Genomic DNA, 20,513 nt, shown 5'->3' on the forward strand with positions numbered 1-20,513 from the left:
GGCTATGTGCGCACGTTGCGTAAATTCATGCAGTTACGCTGCGCTTTGTAGCGCAGCGTAACTGCATGCGTCCTGCGTCCCCTGCACAGTCTATGGAGATTGTGCAGGGGCCGTGCGCACGTGGCGTTTTAGAGCGCAGAAGCACTGCGCAAAAAGAAGTGACATGTCACTTCTTCCGTGCGCTTTGCCGGCAGCTCCTGCTCTGTCTATGGGAGGAGCTGCAGGCAGAGCGCACGTTCTCGCCGGCACCATGCGCTTCAGAACGGAGCTTTTCAGCTGCGCTCTGAAGCGCACCTTTTACGGTGCTGGTCTAGTACGCAACGTGCGCACATACCCTAAGGGTGTATAGCTACAGTTAGGTCCAGAAATATTTGGACAGTGACACAATTTTCGCGAGTTGGGCTCTGCATGCCACCACATTGGATTTGAAATGAAACCTCTACAACAGAATTGAAGTGCAGATTGTAACGTTTAATTTGAAGGTTTGAACAAAAATATCTGATAGAAATTGTAGGAATTGTACACATTTCTTTACAAACACTCCACATTTTAGGAGGTCAAAAGTAATTGGACAAATAAACCAAACCCAAAAAAAAATTTTAGTTTCAATATTTTGTTGCGAATCCTTTGGAGGCAATCACTGCCTTAAGTCTGGAACCCATGGACATCACCAAACGCTGGGTTTCCTCCTTCTTAATGCTTTGCCAGGCCTTTACAGCCGCAGCCTTCAGGTCTTGCTTGTTTGTGGGTCTTTCCGTCTTAAGTCTGGATTTGAGCAAGTGAAATGCATGCTCAATTGGGTTAAGATCTGGTGATTGACTTGGCCATTGCAGAATGTTCCACTTTTTTGCACTCATGAACTCCTGGGTAGCTTTGGCTGTATGCTTGGGGTCATTGTCCATCTGTACTATGAAGCGCCGTCCGATCAACTTTGCGGCATTTGGCTGAATCTGGGCTGAAAGTATATCCCGGTACACTTCAGAATTCATCCGGCTACTCTTGTCTGCTGTTATGTCATCAATAAACACAAGTGACCCAGTGCCATTGAAAGCCATGCATGCCCATGCCATCACGTTGCCTCCACCATGTTTTACAGAGGATGTGGTGTGCCTTGGATCATGTGCCGTTCCCTTTCTTCTCCAAACTTTTTTCTTCCCATCATTCTGGTACAGGTTGATCTTTGTCTCATCTGTCCGTAGAATACTTTTCCAGAACTGAGCTGGCTTCATGAGGTGTTTTTCAGCAAATTTAACTCTGGCCTGTCTATTTTTGGAATTGATGAATGGTTTGCATCTAGATGTGAACCCTTTGTATTTACTTTCATGGAGTCTTCTCTTTACTGTTGACTTAGAGACAGATACACCTACTTCACTGAGAGTGTTCTGGACTTCAGTTGATGTTGTGAACGGGTTCTTCTTCACTAAAGAAAGTATGCGGCGATCATCCACCACTGTTGTCATCCGTGGACGCCCAGGCCTTTTTGAGTTCCCAAGCTCACCAGTCAATTCCTTTTTTCTCAGAATGTACCCGACTGTTGATTTTGCTACTCCAAGCATGTCTGCTCTCTGATGGATTTTTTCTTTTTTTTCAGCCTCAGGATGCTCTGCTTCCCCTCAATTGAGAGTTCCTTAGACCGCATGTTGTCTGGACACAGCAACAGCTTCCAAATGCAAAACCACACACCTGTAATCAACCCCAGACCTTTTAACTACTTAATTGATTACAGGTTAACGAGGGAGACGCCTTCAGAGTTAATTGCAGCCCTTAGAGTCCCTTGTCCAATTACTTTTGGTCCCTTGAAAAAGAGGAGGCTATGCATTACAGAGCTATGATTCCTAAACCCTTTCTCCGATTTGGATGTGAAAACTCTCATATTGCAGCTGGGAGTGTGCACTTTCAGCCCATATTATATATATAATTGTATTTCTGAACATGTTTTTGTAAACAGCTAAAATAACAAAACTTGTGTCACTGTCCAAATATTTCTGGGCCTAACTGTATATTCACAAGTTGCCTTTTTGTTGCTTTATTTTCTGCAGCAAAACCTGCTCTCTTGGCAGCAATAAAAGCTGTGTTTTTGGTGTGTGATTTTACTGGTGGTGTAAAGAGAAGCTTTTAATTTGCATAAATTTATGAAAAAGCAGCAAAAATGCAATGTGTGAACATAGCCTAAAACAAAACCAGATGCAACTCAACTCTCTCTGTTAGATCATTTTCACTCTTCTTTTACCATGTTAGGCTTAACATCATTTCTTATTGAAAAACATGGAAATTTACGACGTGATTTGGGGTCAGACCCCCACAAATTGCTGACACAGAAGGCTTCTTTTATAGTTGGTTTTTATAGTCTACACTTTAAATCCAGTAATAATTGGAGTAATGACATAAAACCCACCATCAATTATATTATTACGACCTTTCAATCATATCTCTGTCTCTAGGCTGCTTTATTTTATTATTCCTAATGCTCAATGACGCCTTTGTGTGCGTGGGTTACATGATTTGTGAAAACTGCGTCACCGCTAGCTCTTCGCGAATCTCTGCTTCCCTGACACTGCGCGGTGAGCTGGGTGTACACATGTGAGAGTAGACCGGATCGGTAGTTGCGGGCAAGAGGCTCCTCATCAGTCCTCCTTTGATGGTCACCTCCACACAGCAAAGGGGAAAGGATTGGTCACAGTGATCCTGGCTGGGTGTGTGGTTTTTGCGTGTGCAAGCCTAACCTGTGTTCAGGCCCTCATGCAGACAAGGATTTTTTTGCTGGGGAGTCACAAACAAGGATACTGATTTCTTCCTTAACAGTCTTTTACTGAACATTACGCACAGTATTTCCAACATATCGTCATCGTGGGCACAATACTTGAAAACGTTTTACTTTAGGCTGCTCCATCATTCCTGCTACTGCTGTTGTAATTTGTCTGTCCTCCTCTTTACTGGTTGACAAAACAGTCCCACATGATAAAGTCATATAGACCTCTCTGGCCATGGTCTCGTTTCTCCAACAGAGATCCGTTCTCTATAACGGTTTTGACCGCCGTCAGACAAAGCTCATCTACTGTACTCTACGTGCCGACCTGTTCGCCCAGGTCTATGCCAAGCCTCACCTGAGGACTAGTACCGCTGGAATCAGTCCATTGACCGGAAAACCTCTCTAGAGTTCAGGCCTGGTACTAACGCCTTTGGGACGGAGGTGACCCTCTACCCGTCCATGATTGGAGCCCTTCCCATGTGCTCTGTTCTTGGGTTCATCCTGAGCGTCAGGACACAGATTCCACAGACGCCCACTTTCTACTGGCTGAGGTATCTGACAGGCTTGCACACTTCTCCTTCTCGCTATACTACCCACTAGTGCAGCTTTCTACACTCTAACCATTACTCCTCGATTGACTAAACTCGGATGGAGTCAGGCTGTATCCTGCAGCTGGCTCCTCACCCTGTGGGTGACCCACAGAAATTAACTATTCCCTGCCTATTCTCTTTACCAGGGAGCAGTACCTAACCCAGCCACTAGATGGCCACGTTTAAATGTATGTATGAATACATTGCATACATTAACACAATTCACATTATTATAACGTAACGACGATTGGTGTCTTCAGGGCAGGGGCACACGGGCCTAGCCACCCTCTTAACCATACACCGACAACACATGACTGAGGAGTTAGTGGCACTGCCAGATGCAAAATTGCGGGGCATATCAGTAATATTGAGCTGGATGCACCCTGACTGCTGAGCCCGGTCTGAAGGGGTTAATTCTTCCTTCCCATGCCCGAACCGTCCGCCCCCTTGTCCGTGTCCAATCCCAGTGTTTCTCCTCCTCCATTTTCCCATATAAAATCCCCCTTGTTTCCGGGTTCGGTCTCTCCTCATCCGTGAGACCTGGAAGCTGCTGTGCTGCTGGTACCCCGGACACAGCAGCCTCTGGTGAGAGATGGCCGACGCGCTCGCTGCAGCGATCAGGGACAGGATCGGGAGGGAAGGGGACGTGTCGCGGGCGGGGAGGAGGGTGTCAGCACACTACGCTCACCCCTTCTGCTCGGGTCCAGCGGCTGCTGCTCAGTGGTGGCTCGAGCTGTGGGCCGGATCCCGGGGTTTCTCGAGCGGCACTCCTCGCCCGTGAGTGAAAGGGGGGTTTGTTGGGTGTGGGGATGATTATTGTCCGTGACGCCACCCACGGTTGTGGTGATTTCACCACCGCTGCTCTATACGGGGCTCCCGGGGATGGTGATGCGGAGCAGCCAGGTGTTGTGTTGCCCCTCCGTGGGTAGGGGTTGGTGATCCCGGGGCCCGGTGATGGAGATGGAGGTGCAGGGCCTGGTGGGCGCAGGGACGCGGGGGCAGCGCTGTGCCTTGCGGCACTGTGGTACTCACTCAGCCTGAGACGTGACACAGTTTTTACGGTAAACCAAACGGCTGGATAGACGGTCCCACGGACGGCTGCACTTGCTCTCCCGGTAGGTGACGGTGATGTCCCTTTTCCTGGCACCTTGATGTACTGGTTGGTTGCGATGGGTCCCCACCGGTAACCCGCTCCCCGGCTTCAAGCTGGACCGGGGGAGCTCTACTCTTTGCCCGCAGGCGCTGGCCCTAAGAAACGGGTGCCTTGGCGGTGGCGGTGTCTCTTCTATGCTGGCCGGGCTGTTGCCTTCAATCGGGACTTGGTTGTTGGGGGATCTACGTCCCCTTCACTGACGGATTCGGCAAATTTGGCGACTCCTAGCCTTGCCGGGGTCCGAGAGGCCCCTGACCTGGTGCTGACTGTCCTTTGGAACACTGCTCCAGACCGCCGGGCACACAGCCGACGGGGTCCTTCCAGGAACTTCCAAACGGTCCCCCTCCAGACAGTCACCGCCGTTGCTGACCTTGCTGACCTGGTCCTACACACAGCTGGACCCTTCAGGCTTTCTTTCTTTCCTGTCACCTCACTTGCTTTCCTCCTTTTCCACTTTTCTTCCTCCACTTTCACTTAGCTGTTTACTTTAGCCCTGTCTGGACTACTCCTCCACTCCTTCCACTTCCTCCTCCCTGACTAGACTCAGTTGTTTACTCAAGCTCGTCCCTGAGCTGTCTGCCTGGTTTTTCCGCCTCCAGAGCTGTGACCTCCTCGGTGGGCGGAGCCAACCGCCTGGCCCACCCCCTGGTGTTCATCATCAGACTCCTGGAGGAAGGCAACAAGGATTTTTGGTTAGCTTTGTTGTTCCTACCTGGGATGTAGGGTGTGGTGGTGTGTGACCTGTGTCCCCTGGCTTGCCCAGGGCGACACAGACGCATGGCTTACCTCCATCCTAGTTGAGATGCGTCCTCTCCCTCCTGAGGCTCGGGCGGTAATCTCCGGCGGCAGGCGATCCGCTCGGCGTACACGCCCGCCGGAGCGCCTGAGTCCTTCCACGATGACGTCACGGGGCATGCGCACTCGTGCGCGCGCCTCGCGGCAAGCTCCGCCCACTTCCTCCCAGCTCCCGACCGCGGCTGCCGCACGCCGACTCTGTCCCTCCGGTAACGCGGACCCGCGGTCGGCAGCTGGTAACCCCTGCCACCCTGAACCACCACTATTCCACTTGCCACCAACTATGGGAGGACATCACAGCTGCAGCTCCTCATCCATAGAGGAGACTGCAGACGCTGTGCCCCCACTGCCAACTCCCCCTCCCACCCAGCCTTCACAAACAGCACAGGCAAACATTGTGTCAAGCCAACCTGCTTTAAGTGCTGGGGCAGTAATAAGCCCTTCAGCACACATTAACCCCCAGATGCTGGTCTTGCCACCCATTATGCAGGGATCTGCGGGTGCGCAGCCAGCTGCGTCTGCCCACCCCCCATCTGATCTGTTCCCACTAGTCCACACTTCACAGGCCCCCATGATTGCTTTGGAACAGATGAATGCTGAAGCTCTGGCCCGCGGTCGTAGCCGCCGCGGCCGCCGCGAACGCTCAGCAACACATTCATCTGCGTCATCGCACACCCCCGAGCGATACGAGCGGCCTGCTAGGTCGCATGGAGCACATAGCCATTCCCGCCGTTCAAGGTCCTCTCGGAGGAGCCGCCGCTCTTGCTCATCGAGGTGGCGCTCTCCTTCCGCCTCATCAGTTTCTTCAGACGCCTCCGTCGTGCCTCATCATCATCGCCGACGTCACCATCACCCGCAGAGGGAGTCGGTTCCTCCCACAGCGCGTTCGCAGCCCGTGGAATTCGTTGATCCACCACTGGAGCCTTATGTCGCCCCTATTCAGGATGCTGGTGAGTACCACTACTCTGGGGCATGGGGGGATAGTGCGGGTATGCCAGCAGCTCTTAAAGCACTTTTGGCAAATTTGCAGCCTGCGGCGGGGGGAAAAATACTAGTTAACCCTTCATTTAGTGCTAAAATTTCAAATCAACCTGACCCACCCCCCTCCCTCCTTCCCCCCCCTCCACGCGCGGATATTCACAGAGACGCTTTTTTCTGTGGCGTTACCCCTTTGGGTTCCCACTTGAGCGAGGAGACTGTTCAAAAAATATGGGCCAATGACTATATTGATATATCGTCCTTGGTTTCCACCAATCAACATACAGTTGATAAAGAGCGGCGATCGGCGGATCGTCCTTTTGAAAGGAGGCCAAAAGTAGCCAGATCTATGAACAACTGGCTGCAAGCATTTTGTGTCATGGGATGCGTAATGGGTCAGAAGCACCCCGAGCGCTGTTCCGAGATGTTCTTTTATCTTGACACCATATACAATTCTTACAAATCGCACGGGGGATCTGCCTGGTGGCGTTACGACGAAGATTTTCGTCGTCGTTTAGCCCTCCAACCCCAGCTAGGCTGGGGGGTCAAAGCCACGGACACATGGCTGCGCCTGATGCTGGCCCAGAAGGCTTATCAGCCCTTTCCTTCAGCGGCCCCTAGCAACACCGCCGGCTCCGGCTCAGTGGCCGTTCGTAGACCCGGCACGTGCTGGTCATTTAACGAAGGCCACTGTCGTTTCTTTGGCCTCTGTAAATTCAAGCACGAGTGCTTCGCCTGCGGTCGACCTCATACCGCAGCCAAGTGTACCCGTCCATCCGCAAAATTGCCTGCAAAAACATCCAGCATGCCGGATAAGGACGCCAGTGAGCATCCTCGCGATGGGGCCGTGGCTCGACCAGTACCCCAATAAAGAGGCGGCGGCCCAGCTGCGTTTTGGTTTTACTTTCGGTTTTTTCATCCCTTTTCATTTTTGTAGGGACCCCTCGTTTGCTCAGAACCTGAAATCGGCTACTGAGTTTCATCATGTGTTGCTACAGAAATTGGAAAGCGAATTGTCAGCAGGCAGGATTCGAGGCCCATTTTCTTTACCCCCATTTTTCAACTTACGTTTTTCTCCTTTGGGTGTTGTTCCCAAAAAGGAACCGGGCAAATTTCGCCTGATTCAGCATTTGTCCTACCCCAAAGGATCATCAGTAAATGATGGCATATCTGAAGCAGATGCCACCGTGACTTACGTGTCTTTTGATAGAGCGGTTTCGCTAGTTCGACAGGCCGGAAGGGGCGCGTTGATGGCAAAATCTGACATTGAGTCGGCCTTTCGCCTTCTCCCCGTTCACCCCGACTGTCACCATTTACTGGGCTGGTTCGTTGATGGCTCTTATTATTACGACACGTGCCTGCCCATGGGTTGTTCGATTTCCTGCTATTATTTCGAACTTTTCAGTTCATTTTTGGAGTGGGTGGTGAGATGGGAGTCGGGCTCCCATTCCATCACTCACTACTTGGACGATTTTCTTTTTGTAGGACCAGGTGATTCCTCACAATGTCAATTTTTGTTGGACAATTTCTGCCGGCTCATGGAAAAATTTGGCGTTCCCTTATCACAAGGAAAAACAGTTGGTCCGGTTTCAACGCTATCCTTTTTGGGGATTGAAATCGATTCTGAGGCCATGATTTTTCGCCTCCCATCTGACAAAGTTTCTGCATTACTTTCATTGCTCATGGGTTTTCGTTCAGTTCGTAGCGTTACTTTACGCCAAATGCAATCTTTACTGGGCCTCCTGGTGTTTGTATGCCGTGTCATGCCTATGGGACGTATTTTTTCTCGTCGCCTGGCCCTCGCAACCAGGGGTGTCAGGCTCCCCCACCACCGGATTCGGATCTCGGCACTGCTGCGCGCTGATTTGATTGTTTGGACTGAGTTTATCTCTCAGTACAACGGTCATACATGCTTTCAGGAGGAGGAAATAACTAATGAGGAGCTATCCCTTTTCTCTGATGCCTCTGGGTCACTTGGTTTTGGAGTGATTTTTGATGACCAGTGGTGTGCTGAACGATGGCCAGATTCCTGGCATGCCTTAGGCTGGGTTTCCAACTTAACCTTGCTTGAGCTTTTTCCCATAGTGGCGGCTGTCGCTATTTGGGGAACTGTTCTACGAAATAAGCGCATTTTGTTTTGGACCGACAACATGAGTGTAGTTCATGCAATTAATCATTTGTCTTCCTCGTCCCCCCCGGTCATAAAATTACTCAGGTCATTAGTCCTTAGATGTTTGGAACTTAACATCTGGTTTCGTGCCCGTCATGTCCATGGTTTTCGCAATTCCGCTGCTGATGCTCTTTCTCGTTTTCATTTTCAGAAATTCCGAGAGCTTTGCCCCCGCGCTCAGCCGGACAGCTTGCCCTGCCCTGTCAGTATGTGGAACCTCCTTCTCAGCAACTGATTCCGTTGGTGAGAGCTTCCGTGGCTCCTGCGACGTGGCAAGCTTATGGTAAGGCATGGTCGGAATGGCTGAATTTCGCGGGGCACCCCCCGATTGACAGTTCAGAACCTGCCCGTTTGGCAGCTACAGTTCGGTACTTGATACATTTGCGTGATTCTGGTTTTTCTGGGTCCGTGGCCCGGAATCGTTTAACTGGCATCGCCTTCCATTTCAAGCTTCGCGGCTGGTCGGACGTCACAAAATCTTTTATTATCAGTCGGGCCGTTCGTGGTTGGTGTCGGTTGACTCCCCGCCAGGAGCATAGACGGCCCATCTCTTTTGCCCTCTTGGCTCGCCTCATTGGGGCCGTCCATAATTTTTGCACATCCCCCTTTGAATCTGCCCTTTTCGCGGTTTCCTTCGGATTGGCCTTTTTTGGCGCTTTGCGAATTGGTGAGCTTTTGTCTTTGTCGAAGCACCGTCCCGGTGGCCTCCGGCACAATGATGTTACAGTTTGCAATGGGGGCTTGCGTATCCGCATCCGTAAGTCCAAAACGGACCCATCTGGCAGGGGCTCTTGGATCCCCTTATTCGCTATCCCTGGCCCTGTCTGCCCCATTGTTTTGGTAAACAACTATCTAGCTGTGCGTCGCTCTGGTGTGTCCTTCTTATCTCGCGAGGATGGTTCACCACTCACAAAGTTCCAGTTTTTGGCCCTCTTTCGTAAATGCCTGCGATCGTTTGGCTTGAAGCCTACTGATTTTGGTACACACTCCTTTCGGATAGGTGCGGCTACCGAGGCCGCGAGAGCTGGTTTATCTAATTCCGAGATTCAGCGCATTGGTAGATGGCGTTCTTCTTGCTTTGCGCGCTACGTTCGACCTGTTTTATTGCTTTACTAATTCTGTTTCTTTCCATAGGCGGTGCACGGCCGGCGGTGTGGCTGTTGGGCCACTCATATATTTTTTGGGCTGCCCAGAGAGCGGCGTATCGCCCGGGTGGAAGGCATCTCGGCTTTCGTGGCCTCGACGTGCATTGGAGGGGCATCAGAGGCCTGATGTGGCCGCAGGTTCTCCCGGAGGTAGTCGGCATCGCTCAAGTTGCGGTGTCCCCGGTGATTCTTCTCATACACGCCAGGGGCAATGATCTTTGTTCCTCCCGGCTTGCAGAGCTCCTGACTACTATGAGGTCTGACGTGGATAAATTCCACGGTTTCTTTCCCGAGCTGGTTCTCATTTGGTCAGAAGTAATTCCCCGCGTTGCATGGCAGGGGGCTCGCGACGCAGCAGCAGTGGAGCGGTCACGCCGTACTTTGAACGCGAGAATGTCCCGTTTCATCCGCTTTAAGGGTGGTGTAGTCGTCAGACATAGGCAGCTGGAAGGGGACAACTCCAGCCTCATGTTGCCGGATGGCGTCCATTTGTCGGACATTGGCATCGATATTTTTTTATCAGGCCTTCAAGATGGCATTGAGCAGGCACTTCTTTTAATGGGTGGGGGTCGGAGCGCTGTCTAGGGACTTTGCTCCTCCGTGGCGGTCAGTTCTGGAATGGTGGTGTCAAGCGAAGGCTGATTGCGCCGGGTGACCGGCCTGGCATTACGCCTCGTCTTGACAGCAGTATAAGTTGGTTTTGATATTTGCACAAATTAATGTAAAAGCTGTGACCGACCCCAACCCAGCAAAAGATGAGAGTTTTTTATATGTTTGCACTTGATTATCTCTCCAATAAAGTTTACTTGTTTTATTACAAACGTGTATTTTGTTCGGGCATGGGGGGTTGGTTTGGTTGTGGGTCTCAGCAGTCTGCGGGGCATATCAGTAATATTGAGCTGGATGCACCCTGACTGCTGAGCCCGGTCTGAAGGGGTTAATTCTTCCTTCCCATGCCCGAACCGTCCGCCCCCTTGTCCGTGTCCAATACCAGTGTTTCTCCTCCTCCATTTTCCCATATAAAATCCCCCTTGTTTCCGGGTTCGGTCTCTCCTCATCCGTGAGACCTGGAAGGTGCTGTCCCACCCTCCCTCCCTGTTGGTTCAATGTTTAACTATTTAAGTCACAGCGGTCAGTTCTGGAATGGTGGTGTCAAGCGAAGGCTGATTGCGCCGGGTGACCGGCCTGGCATTACGCCTCGTCTTGACAGTAGTATAAGTTGGTTTTGATATTTGCACTAATTAATGTAAAAGCTCTGACCGACCCCAACCCAGCAAAAGATGAGAGTTTTTTATATGTTTGCACTTGATTATCTCTCCAATAAAGTTTACTTGTTTTACTACAAACGTGTGTTTTGTTCGGGCATGGGGGGTTGGTTTGGTTGTGGGTCTCAGCAGTCTTGCAGAGCTGATGGTAACTTCTGGCTCATCACTGCTGGTGACATCGCTCTTAGAATCCATGTCGTGATGAAATGATTAGCGGGGTGATTAGTCTGGTGAAATCTATGCTCCCACAACTAGTCACTCCCTAATTAGCATATTGAAGGTTCAGTTATAAAATTATTTTTAGGCATATTGAAAATATGGACTGAAAAGGGGCTTGATAGGAAGTACAGTGGGTACGTAAAGTATTTAAGCCCCTTTAAAGTTTTCACTCTTTGTTTCACTGTAGCCATTTGGTAAAATTCAAAAACGTTTATTTTTTTTCTTCTCAGTAATGTACTCTTCACCCCATCCCCCATCTTGTCAGAAAAAAACGAGAAATGTAGAAATCTTTGCAAATTTATTAAACAAGAAAAACTGAAATATCACATGGTCACAAGTATTCTGGGTTCGTACCGGATACATAATATCCGTGCACCCACCCTAAACACAGAGTTCTTAGGAAACTCCGTGTAACTATTCGAATTCGGCCACCTCGATAATTAAAAATAAAATAAAGGAAAAAGAAAAAAATAGGGAATAAAGCATGAGCGTTATACTTACCGAGTCTCCGAGCGGCTGTCACTCTACTTCTGGGGCCACTCATTACCCTTTACATATTTACTTCTTCCCCCGCCCATCGACAGTCCCAGCGTCTCTGATTGGTTGCCTTCAGACCGCGCCCGCACCCTTTGCGACAGCGGCTGTGAAGGCTTGGAATTACACACGCTGTCAGCATCTCTATAGTGGTGTTAAAATAAATAGATACAAAAAATTGGAATCCTCCCCCATGTTGTGATACCCAGCACAGATACAACATATGGCTACAGGCTGCAGCCACCAGCCATGCGCTTATCTTGGCTGTGTATCAAAATACCAGTGACCGCATTTGGCTTTTTAAATAAATTATTTAAACAAATAATTTAAAAAAATGGCATGCGGTCCCCCCTAACTTTGATACCCAGACAAGATAAAGCCTGACAGCTGAGGTTTGATATTCTCAGGATGGGGAGACCCATGGTTATTGGGCCTCCCAGCCTAAAAATAGCAGCCTGCAGCCCCCAGGAGTTTTCGCATCAACAATTCCAGCACATCCCGATTGCTCTGGTGGGGGGTATTCTGGTGTGGCAATCAGGGTAATATAAGGGGTTAATCACAGCGCACAGTTGCGACTAAGCCGTGGATTAGTAATGGGAGGTGTAACCATAAACATTGAAAAAATCCTTTATTTATAATAAAATACAAAATGCTCACAATCTTTCTTCAATTTACTAACCTCAAACACCCAGTTCTGAGGTCCCATGGCGATCCTGGCTCTGCTACATACTGAAGTCACAGCACATGGGCACAGAACATGACCACACGCTGTGGCTTCAGGCAGACACTGACTGAGCCACAGCTGTAATATCACTCAGTTTATCTGCGGTCACAGCTGCAGGTTCCCATGGTACCCCACCTGTAACTGCAGGTAAACTGACCTCAGGTGACCTCATTGAACTCAGTGACCTCACTTAAGGTGAACTCATTCAGTTCAATAAGACCTGCATCTCCTGGAAGAAAACTGTGGTTTAGAAATGCGATATGCAGATTTGATGCTGAAATTTATACACCAAATTCCTGCACCAAATCTACCTCTTCTGGCAAAAACATGTATCTAAATGCAATGCTGTATTGATGCGAGTTTTTTTGCCATGAGATGTAGATTTGGTGCAGGAACTTGGTGTATAAATTTCAGCACCAAATCTGCATCTCTTGGCAAAAAAAACCAAAACGCACAAAATAATTTGGATGCCATTTTGGTGCGGTTTTCTGCCAGGAGATACACATTTGGTGCTGAAATGTCTGCACTAGATATAACTGCTGACTACACAAACTAATTAACTTTGACTATAGGCATGTTCGTAGGATACCTAAGGTCCTGCAATGGCCTGAACATTGGGTGAGTGACATAGTGAATCAGAAGAACTATATTGCATGTGTAATTGGAGGGTTTTTGTCAATATTATTATTATTATTATACCTGCTATATATTGGGATAGGATCTTGGAGATGGGAATACCCTTTTAAATATATAGATAATTCTTACAAAAAATTTATCAGCAGTCTTTTAGCAAAGGATAGTATGATATTACTGATAGTAGTCAACCATGTAAAGTTTTAAACAGTATAACATATTGTATATGTTATGTCCAGACATTGAAAAGCAGCAGCCAGGACATAGTATAAATCGGTATAGGTCACCCGCTCCCAGACAGCAGAAGCGATAAGCCAGAGGTGAGGGCTGCTCTCTTGACCTCTGATCTCTCTGCGTCTTGACCTGCTGAGTACCTGCTGTCCAGGGTTATCTGTAACTCCATCGCGGACAGAGGTCGGGAGCGCACAGTTCACCTCAGTACACCTCGAGATTGAGATGTCTTGAGTGGTGATCTCCCAACCTCTGCCTGCGATGGAGTACAGATAACCCTGGACAGCAGGAACTCAGCAGGACAAAACGCTCAGAGACCAGCACATCGCTGCCTGCTGCTGCGTTACCCAGTGCTATTTGTAGCTCCTTTTGTAGTAGCGGAGTTAGGGAGCGCACTGAGGACTTTCGCTTCCCTTCTTCTGTCTAGGCGCCGGCGAGCACTGAGCTTCAGTATTCCTGAGTCTGAAGACTCATGACTACCCTATTGCAGATGCTTCCTTAACCTCTTAAATAACCACTCTCTAACCTCCGTTCAACCCTCATCCCTTAATGGACACAACATCACTTTTTGGATAAATTGGCCAGATTGGCCCTTTTATTATCAAACTTGACATTAATAATAAATAACTATTTGCACGCAAGGGAGGTTCTTGGAGCCCCAAATGCCTGACGGACAACCAAATATTATTTAACAGCCATCCAGCGTTTTGCCCCCAGCCATGATTACAGACTCGGTGGCACTTCTGTTGCTGGAAAACCTTATTCCTAACACTGACTCTCAGGGGACCCCACCGTGGAGAGCCCCAAAGTCCGCCAGTCAATTACCAGTTTAAAATAACCAGGGGAGGGTGGTCACCATCCACCTGATGTACAACCCACCCACCCCAACTTTTCTAGCAACTGCAAGAACACCCCTCACCACCGCTCGCCGAAATGACCCAATCAAAACAATTCTAGAAACTATTGCCCTTGCTATTCCCCCAAAAGATTAAGCATAGGGTGGCAATTTCTCTGTTGGTGCCAGCATGCCTTTATGGTAACCCCCTCCTCCCCTGAACCTATATATACATTCCCACCCCTTCTACCCACCCCCTGAACGTTATAACCCACTCCTTTAAACTATTGGCCCCACAAAAGCCCGTCCTGCTCCCTGCAGAAGTACCTGCACTACCCCCATGACACTGCTTTGCTTCCATTCTGCCTTAGAAATCAATACGAGTTGGGTCACAGCAGGGGGTCTCTCTGAATAGGGGGCCCTGGGCAAATGCCCAGTCTGCCCCCCCCCAACAACCTGCATAGAAGCCCCAAAAGAAAAAAAACACCAAAATCTCACAATTGTAAAGTGTCCTTAGATGCACAGTGGTCACAGCTTTCATGAAATCACATCATCTTTGCTTGTGTAGGAGATGGTCATGTCCCCCTACTGTTTTATACTATTCTCCTGTGCTTTGGAAGAGGCGTTTTGCACTAAGCATATTGTTGAATATTTTAATTGTATGTGATAAGATGTACTGCTGCTACTGAAGTGGGCCCCTGATGTAGTAGAACTGGGACTGTGTAGCGGTCGGTGCCATCTAGTGGTTGGGCAGGAGCAGCGGTAGGTTAGATAAGATAGAGTTGAACCTAGTAATGGAGGAGAGACATGTGGCAAGGTGGTTGGCTAGTGGTGCAGCTCTCTTGGGGTGCAAGTTCTGAATAGGGTTCGAGTAAAGTGGGCTTTACACGTGTGGCGCCCCTGACCTGGTCAGGCACCACTGAGTACTGCAATCATGCTGGGTCAGTACAATATAGGTAATCCCAGAGGCTGACTAGGGTGTGGACAAACACAGACAATTAGAACCAGGAACACACACAGCTTAGAGGGGACCCCTGGGCAGACCCAGGGAGGGGGCATGGCCCTCGCATCCCAGCTAGTGGTGGGTGTGGGACTGGAGACAGGGAGTTGTGCAGAGGCAGCTGAAGGAGCAGGAGGTGTAGAGCCGCATCTGAAGGGCAGAGCAGAGGAGCAGGGACCTTCCAGACACTGTACAAGTCAGTGGCTGCTGGCGGGGGAGAACAGCTAGCCTGTGGTGGCACCTGAAATCCACCTAGGCAGTAGCAAGAGGTCGCAGAGTAAGGGGACCGCCGGTAGACCGAGCCTGCACGGGGTTACAGGTCCCCAGAGCCTTACCTGAGGACTAGTACCGCTGGAGACAGTCCTCTGACCGGGAGACCTCTCTAGAGTTCGGGCCTGGTACTCACGCCTTTGGGACGGAGGTGACCCTCTACCCGTCCATGATTGGAGTCCTTCCCACATGCTCTTTTCTTGGGTTGAGCCTGTGCGCCAGGACATGGATGCCACAGCCATCCACTTTCTACTTTCTAAGGTATCTCACGGGCTTGCACATTTCTCCTTCTCACTATACAACCCACTAGTACAGCTTTCTACACTCTAACTATCACTCTTCAATTGACTAAACTCGGATGGAGTCAAGCTGTATCCTGCAGCTGGCTCCTTTCCCTGTGGGTGACCAACAGAGATGAACTATTCCCTGCCTATTCTCTTTACCAGGGAGCAGTACCTAACCCGGCCACTAGTTTGCCATATTTCACTGTATACATGAATACATTGCATACATTAATACAATTCACGTTATTATACATTAACGATGATTGGTGTCTTAAAGGCAGAGCACACGAGCGTAGCCACCCTCGTACACATACACCAACTACACATGTGTCGCGGGTGGGGAAGGACGCAGCTGCGCTCGCTAACGCTCGGGTCCGGCGCTGCTGCGATGGCTGCTCGTGGCTCGAGCGGTGGGCCGGATCCGGGGACTCGAGCAGCGCTCCTCGCCCGTGAGTGAAAGGGGGGTAGTTTGGTTTGGGGATTTGGTCCGTGACGCCACCCACGGGTTGTGGTGAGGTTGGACACCACCGCTGCTGGTGACGGGGATCCCAGGAGCGATGGTAGGGAGCAGCTGGGATGTTGTTTCTCCCCTCTGTGGGTAGGGGTTGGTGGTCCCGGGGCCCGGTGAGGTGACGGGGAGGCAGGGTTGGCAAGGTGCAGGGTCGCCTGGACTGCGCAGCGCGGTGCCGGACGGCACGGTTGTACTCACTCAGCCACAAATGTACACATAGTCTCTGGTAAACCAAATGGCTGGATGGACGGGTCCCGCAGCCGGCTGCTGTGACTTCTCCCGGACGGTTGGTGGTGGCTGCCTTTCCCTGCACCTTTGTGTATGTTCGGTCCCGATGGCTTCCCAACGGTAACCCGCTCCCCAGCGTGTATATGTGCCGGAGGAGCCCTTTTGCCCGCAGGCTCTGGCCCTTGGAACTCTAGCTGTGGCGGTAGCTGTATTTCCTTTTGCTGGTTGAACGGTTGCCTTCAATCGGGTCTTGGCTGTTAGGAAACCCCTGGGGTTCCGGTCACTGACGGATTTGACCTCTAATGGCGACTCCAAGCCTGGTCGGGGTCCGCAGGCCCTGCCTGTGTGTGGTGGCTTCACTTCCCTCCCCGGTTCGGTACCGGCGGGCCACCACCCGTCCCTGGTCCTACGGTTCCGCGTTGATTCGCCTCTCCTGCAGACGGCTACCACCGTCTTCCAACCTTGCTCTTAGTGCCCGGGTCACACACCCGGACACCGTCAGTTTACTCCTCCACTACTACTTCACTCCTCTCACTTGCACTTCCCTAACTGATCTGACTTCCTTTCCCGCCTCCAGGACTGTGAACTCCTCAATGGGTGGGGCCAACCGCCTGGCTCCACCCCACCTGGTGTGGACATCAGCCCCTGGAGGGAGGCAACAAGGATTTTGTGTCTGGCTGATGTGCCTGTCTCAGGGTGGGGGTGTGTGTTGTAGTACCTGTGATGACCTGGCTAGTCCAGGGCGCCACATTCCCCCTTGGTTAAATGCAGACCGTCCGCGGGCTGCCCGACCATCACCGGTTTTATTTTTCTTTTTAACTGTAAAAATATAAAACAAACATCAACAGTTTATGCATTTTTAAATCTTCCCATATGGGAGGCAGGTCACTTGAATGTTGCAAACCACATATATTTACATTTTTAATAACAACGGACGGACGGCTTCCGCTCTCCCACCCAAGCAACCTAGCCCTGATGCTGCCCCTAAGAAGTGGGCAGCACCCCTTGACCCCAGTCCAGATCGAGGCTGCCCGAGCGGGAACGGGTCCGGTGTCTCGCACCCAGCTGTCACTTCAGGGGACCCCACGTCCATGGGGGACCCCTGACCCCCGGAGGATCGCCACCGGTTGCGGTAGTGGCGGGCCTGGGCCATCTCTTTCCTCAAGGCCCATCCTCCAAATCAGCCTCTCCGGAGGCGGCAACGGAAACATGCCCCAACATATTTACAATCCCACAAGTTCGTGGGTGCCCTGCAAGTTCTCAGGCATGTCCATGAAGAGTTCCTCATGCAACGGTACAAAGGGTCCCTACGGGGACTACTTGCCGGCAACGGCCGGGTCAATCACGATGCCAATCAGGTTACTTTCTCGGTTGATTCATTCATTTACTCATTTACACATTCAACAGGTTACGGTACTGGTGGTCCCAATGGGGACAACGGTGCAACAGAGGAACCACTGCCTTCACTGCTCACTTTCGCACTCCTCTCCTGGTCCCAGGTGAAGAAACACAGGTTCCAGCCCCTCCAGCGCACACGGCAGGCGCGACGGGGAAGGGCCGCCCGATATCCATTATTTCCGCTCCGTGGGATGTAAGTGGCCTCCATGTCATACAAGCCGACGATTCCCTCCTCCTATGAGACAGGCTCCGTGTCAGGACCGGAATCATCACTCCTAACCCCTTCACGGTCAGGCGCTCCCTCTAGGGACAGGCGGATGGCCGGGGCCTTCTTCTCCTCCGCGCCATGTGAGTCGTTACCAGTCGCGGCAGCATCCGGGCCTGCAGCCTCCTCAAGCTCTCCGACCTCCGGACCCTCGGCACTCAGCATTTCGGGTCCCACCGCCATAGCACGGGGCAGCAGGTCAGGCAGGTTAGCGTTGGGGAGCCTCATGGGTAGTGGCAGGTACGGTACAAGGGCCAGGATCGGACCGGGTCTCCCAGCCGCAGCGGCCGGTCCCTGTGGGACATGGAGGCATGGGTCACTCACCAACTCCGCCCATCCCCGGTCCTACAGTTCCGCGTTGATTTGCCTCTCCTGCAGACGGCCACCACCATCTGCCAACCTTGCTCTTAGTGCCCGGGCCACACACCTGGACACCGTCAGTTTACTCCTCCACTACTACTTCACTCCTCTCACTTGCACTTCCCTAACTGATCTGACTTCTTTTTCCCGCCTCCAGGACTGTGAACTCCTCAGTGGGTGGGGCCAACCGCCTGGCTCCACCCCACCTGGTGATGACATCAGCCCCTGGAGGGAGGCAACAAGGATTTTGTGTCTGACTGATGTGCCTGTCTCAGGGTGGGGGTGTGTGTTGTAGTACCTGTGACGACCTGGCTAGTCCAGGTCGCCACACATGACTGGGAAGTAAGTGGCACTGCAAGCTGCAAAATTTGCAGAGCCATTGGTGGCTCATCACTGCTGGTGACATCACTCTTGGAATCCATGCCACTCATGGCAACACCACAGTCGTGATGAAATAATTAGTGGGGTGATTAGTCTGGGGAAAGCTATGCTCCCGCAACTAGTCACTCCCTAATTAGCATATTGAAGCCTCAGTTATAAAATTATTTTTAGGCATATTGAAAATATGGACTGAAAAGGGGCTTGATAGGAAGTACAGTGGGTACATAAATGTGGCGCCCTGGACAAGCCAGGTGCCACAGGTAATTACACCACCACACCCTACACCCCGGTTAGGCACATCTAAGCCAGACACAAAACTCTTGTTGCCTCCCTCCAGGGGCTGATGTTCACACCAGGGGGTGGGCCAGGCGGTTGGTCCCGCCCACCAAGGAGTTCACAGTCCTGGAGGCAGGAAAAGGAAGAGCAGTTAAGCTAGGGAAGTGAAAGTGGAAGGAGGAAAGTGTGGTAGTAGAGCAACTGACTGACAGCGTCCGGGTGTGTGGCCCGGGCGAGACAGCAAGGTTGGCAGACGGTGGTGACCGTCTGCAGGAGTGGCCTATCGGAGTTTGCCGTAAGGACCGTGGACGGGCGGTGGCCCGGCGGTACCGGACCGGTACACAAGGAGAAGCCAGCACCATTGGCAGGGGCTTTTCGGACCCCGGCAAGGCTAGGAGTTGCCGTGAAGTTGCCGAATCCGTTAGTGAAGGGGACCTCCTGGGTTTCCAAACAGTCAAGTCCCGACAGAAGGCAACAGTCCAACCCAGTGAGAGAGACACCGCCACCGTCAAGGCAACCGTTTCTCAGGGCCAGCGCCTGCGGGCAAAAGGGGCTCCTCCGGCCCATATCCAAGCCGGGAGCGGGTTACCGGTGGGAACCCATTGGGACCGTTAGAAGTACATAGGTGCAGGGAAAGGCAGTCACCGTCAACCTGCCGGGGAAAAGCAACAGCTGCCGTCCGTGGGACCCGTCTTTCCAGCCGAGTGTTGTACCGAGAACTGTGTCATCGTCTCAGGCTGAGTGAGTACCACTGTGCCGTGCGGCACAGCGCTGCCCCTGCGACCATGCACCTCTCCAGGCCCCGCAACCCGCCTGCCATCATCCATCCCTACCCCATCACCGGGCCCCTGGACAACCAACCCCCTACCCACGGAGGGGAGAACTAACAACTCAGCTGCTCCCTGTCACCGCTCCTGGGATCCCCGTCCAGAGCAGCGGTGGTGTCACCAAAATCACCACAACCGTGGGTGGCGTCACGGACAATAACAATCAACCCCCACAATCAAATCCCCTTTTCACTCACGGGCGAGGAGCGCCGCTCGAGTCCCCGGGATCCAGCCCACCGCTCGAGCCACCACCGAGCAGCAGTAGCCGTGCCGGACCCGAGCAGTGGGACAGCGCAATGTCCCCTCCTCCGCCCGCGACACAAAGTATTCAGACCCCTTTAAATTTTTCACTCTTTGTTTCATTGCAGCCATTTGGTAAATTCAAAAACATTTATTTTTTTTCTCTAATGTACACTAAGCGCCCAATCCTCCATCTTGTCAGAAAAAAAACGAGAAATGTAGAAATTTTAGCAAATTTATTAAACAAGAAAAACTGAAATATCACATGGTCACAAGTATTCTGGGTTCGTACCGGATACATAATATCCGTGCACCCACCCTAAACACAGAGTTCTTAGGAAACTCTGTGCAACTGTTCGGCTTCGGCCACCTTGATAATTAAAAATAAAATAAAGGAAAAAGAAAAAAAATAGGGAATAAAGCATGAGCGTTATACTTACCGAGTCTCCGAG

General features: G+C 51.2%; 1 protein-coding gene across 1 annotated transcript in view; it reads left to right on the plus strand.

Annotated features, from left to right (window-relative positions):
- LOC142297352 (astacin-like metalloendopeptidase) overlaps positions 1–20,513 on the plus strand; it is a 108,744-nt gene that overhangs the window by 12,032 nt on the left and 76,199 nt on the right. The window contains exons 2-3 of the mRNA XM_075341583.1: positions 7,203–7,619; positions 8,587–8,718. Coding sequence (XP_075197698.1) covers positions 7,203–7,619; positions 8,587–8,718 — 549 coding nt within the window. The remainder of the gene's footprint in view (positions 1–7,202; positions 7,620–8,586; positions 8,719–20,513) is intronic.

This window comes from Anomaloglossus baeobatrachus, chromosome 3 (assembly GCF_048569485.1).
Source record: "Anomaloglossus baeobatrachus isolate aAnoBae1 chromosome 3, aAnoBae1.hap1, whole genome shotgun sequence".
NCBI lineage: Eukaryota > Metazoa > Chordata > Amphibia > Anura > Aromobatidae > Anomaloglossus > Anomaloglossus baeobatrachus.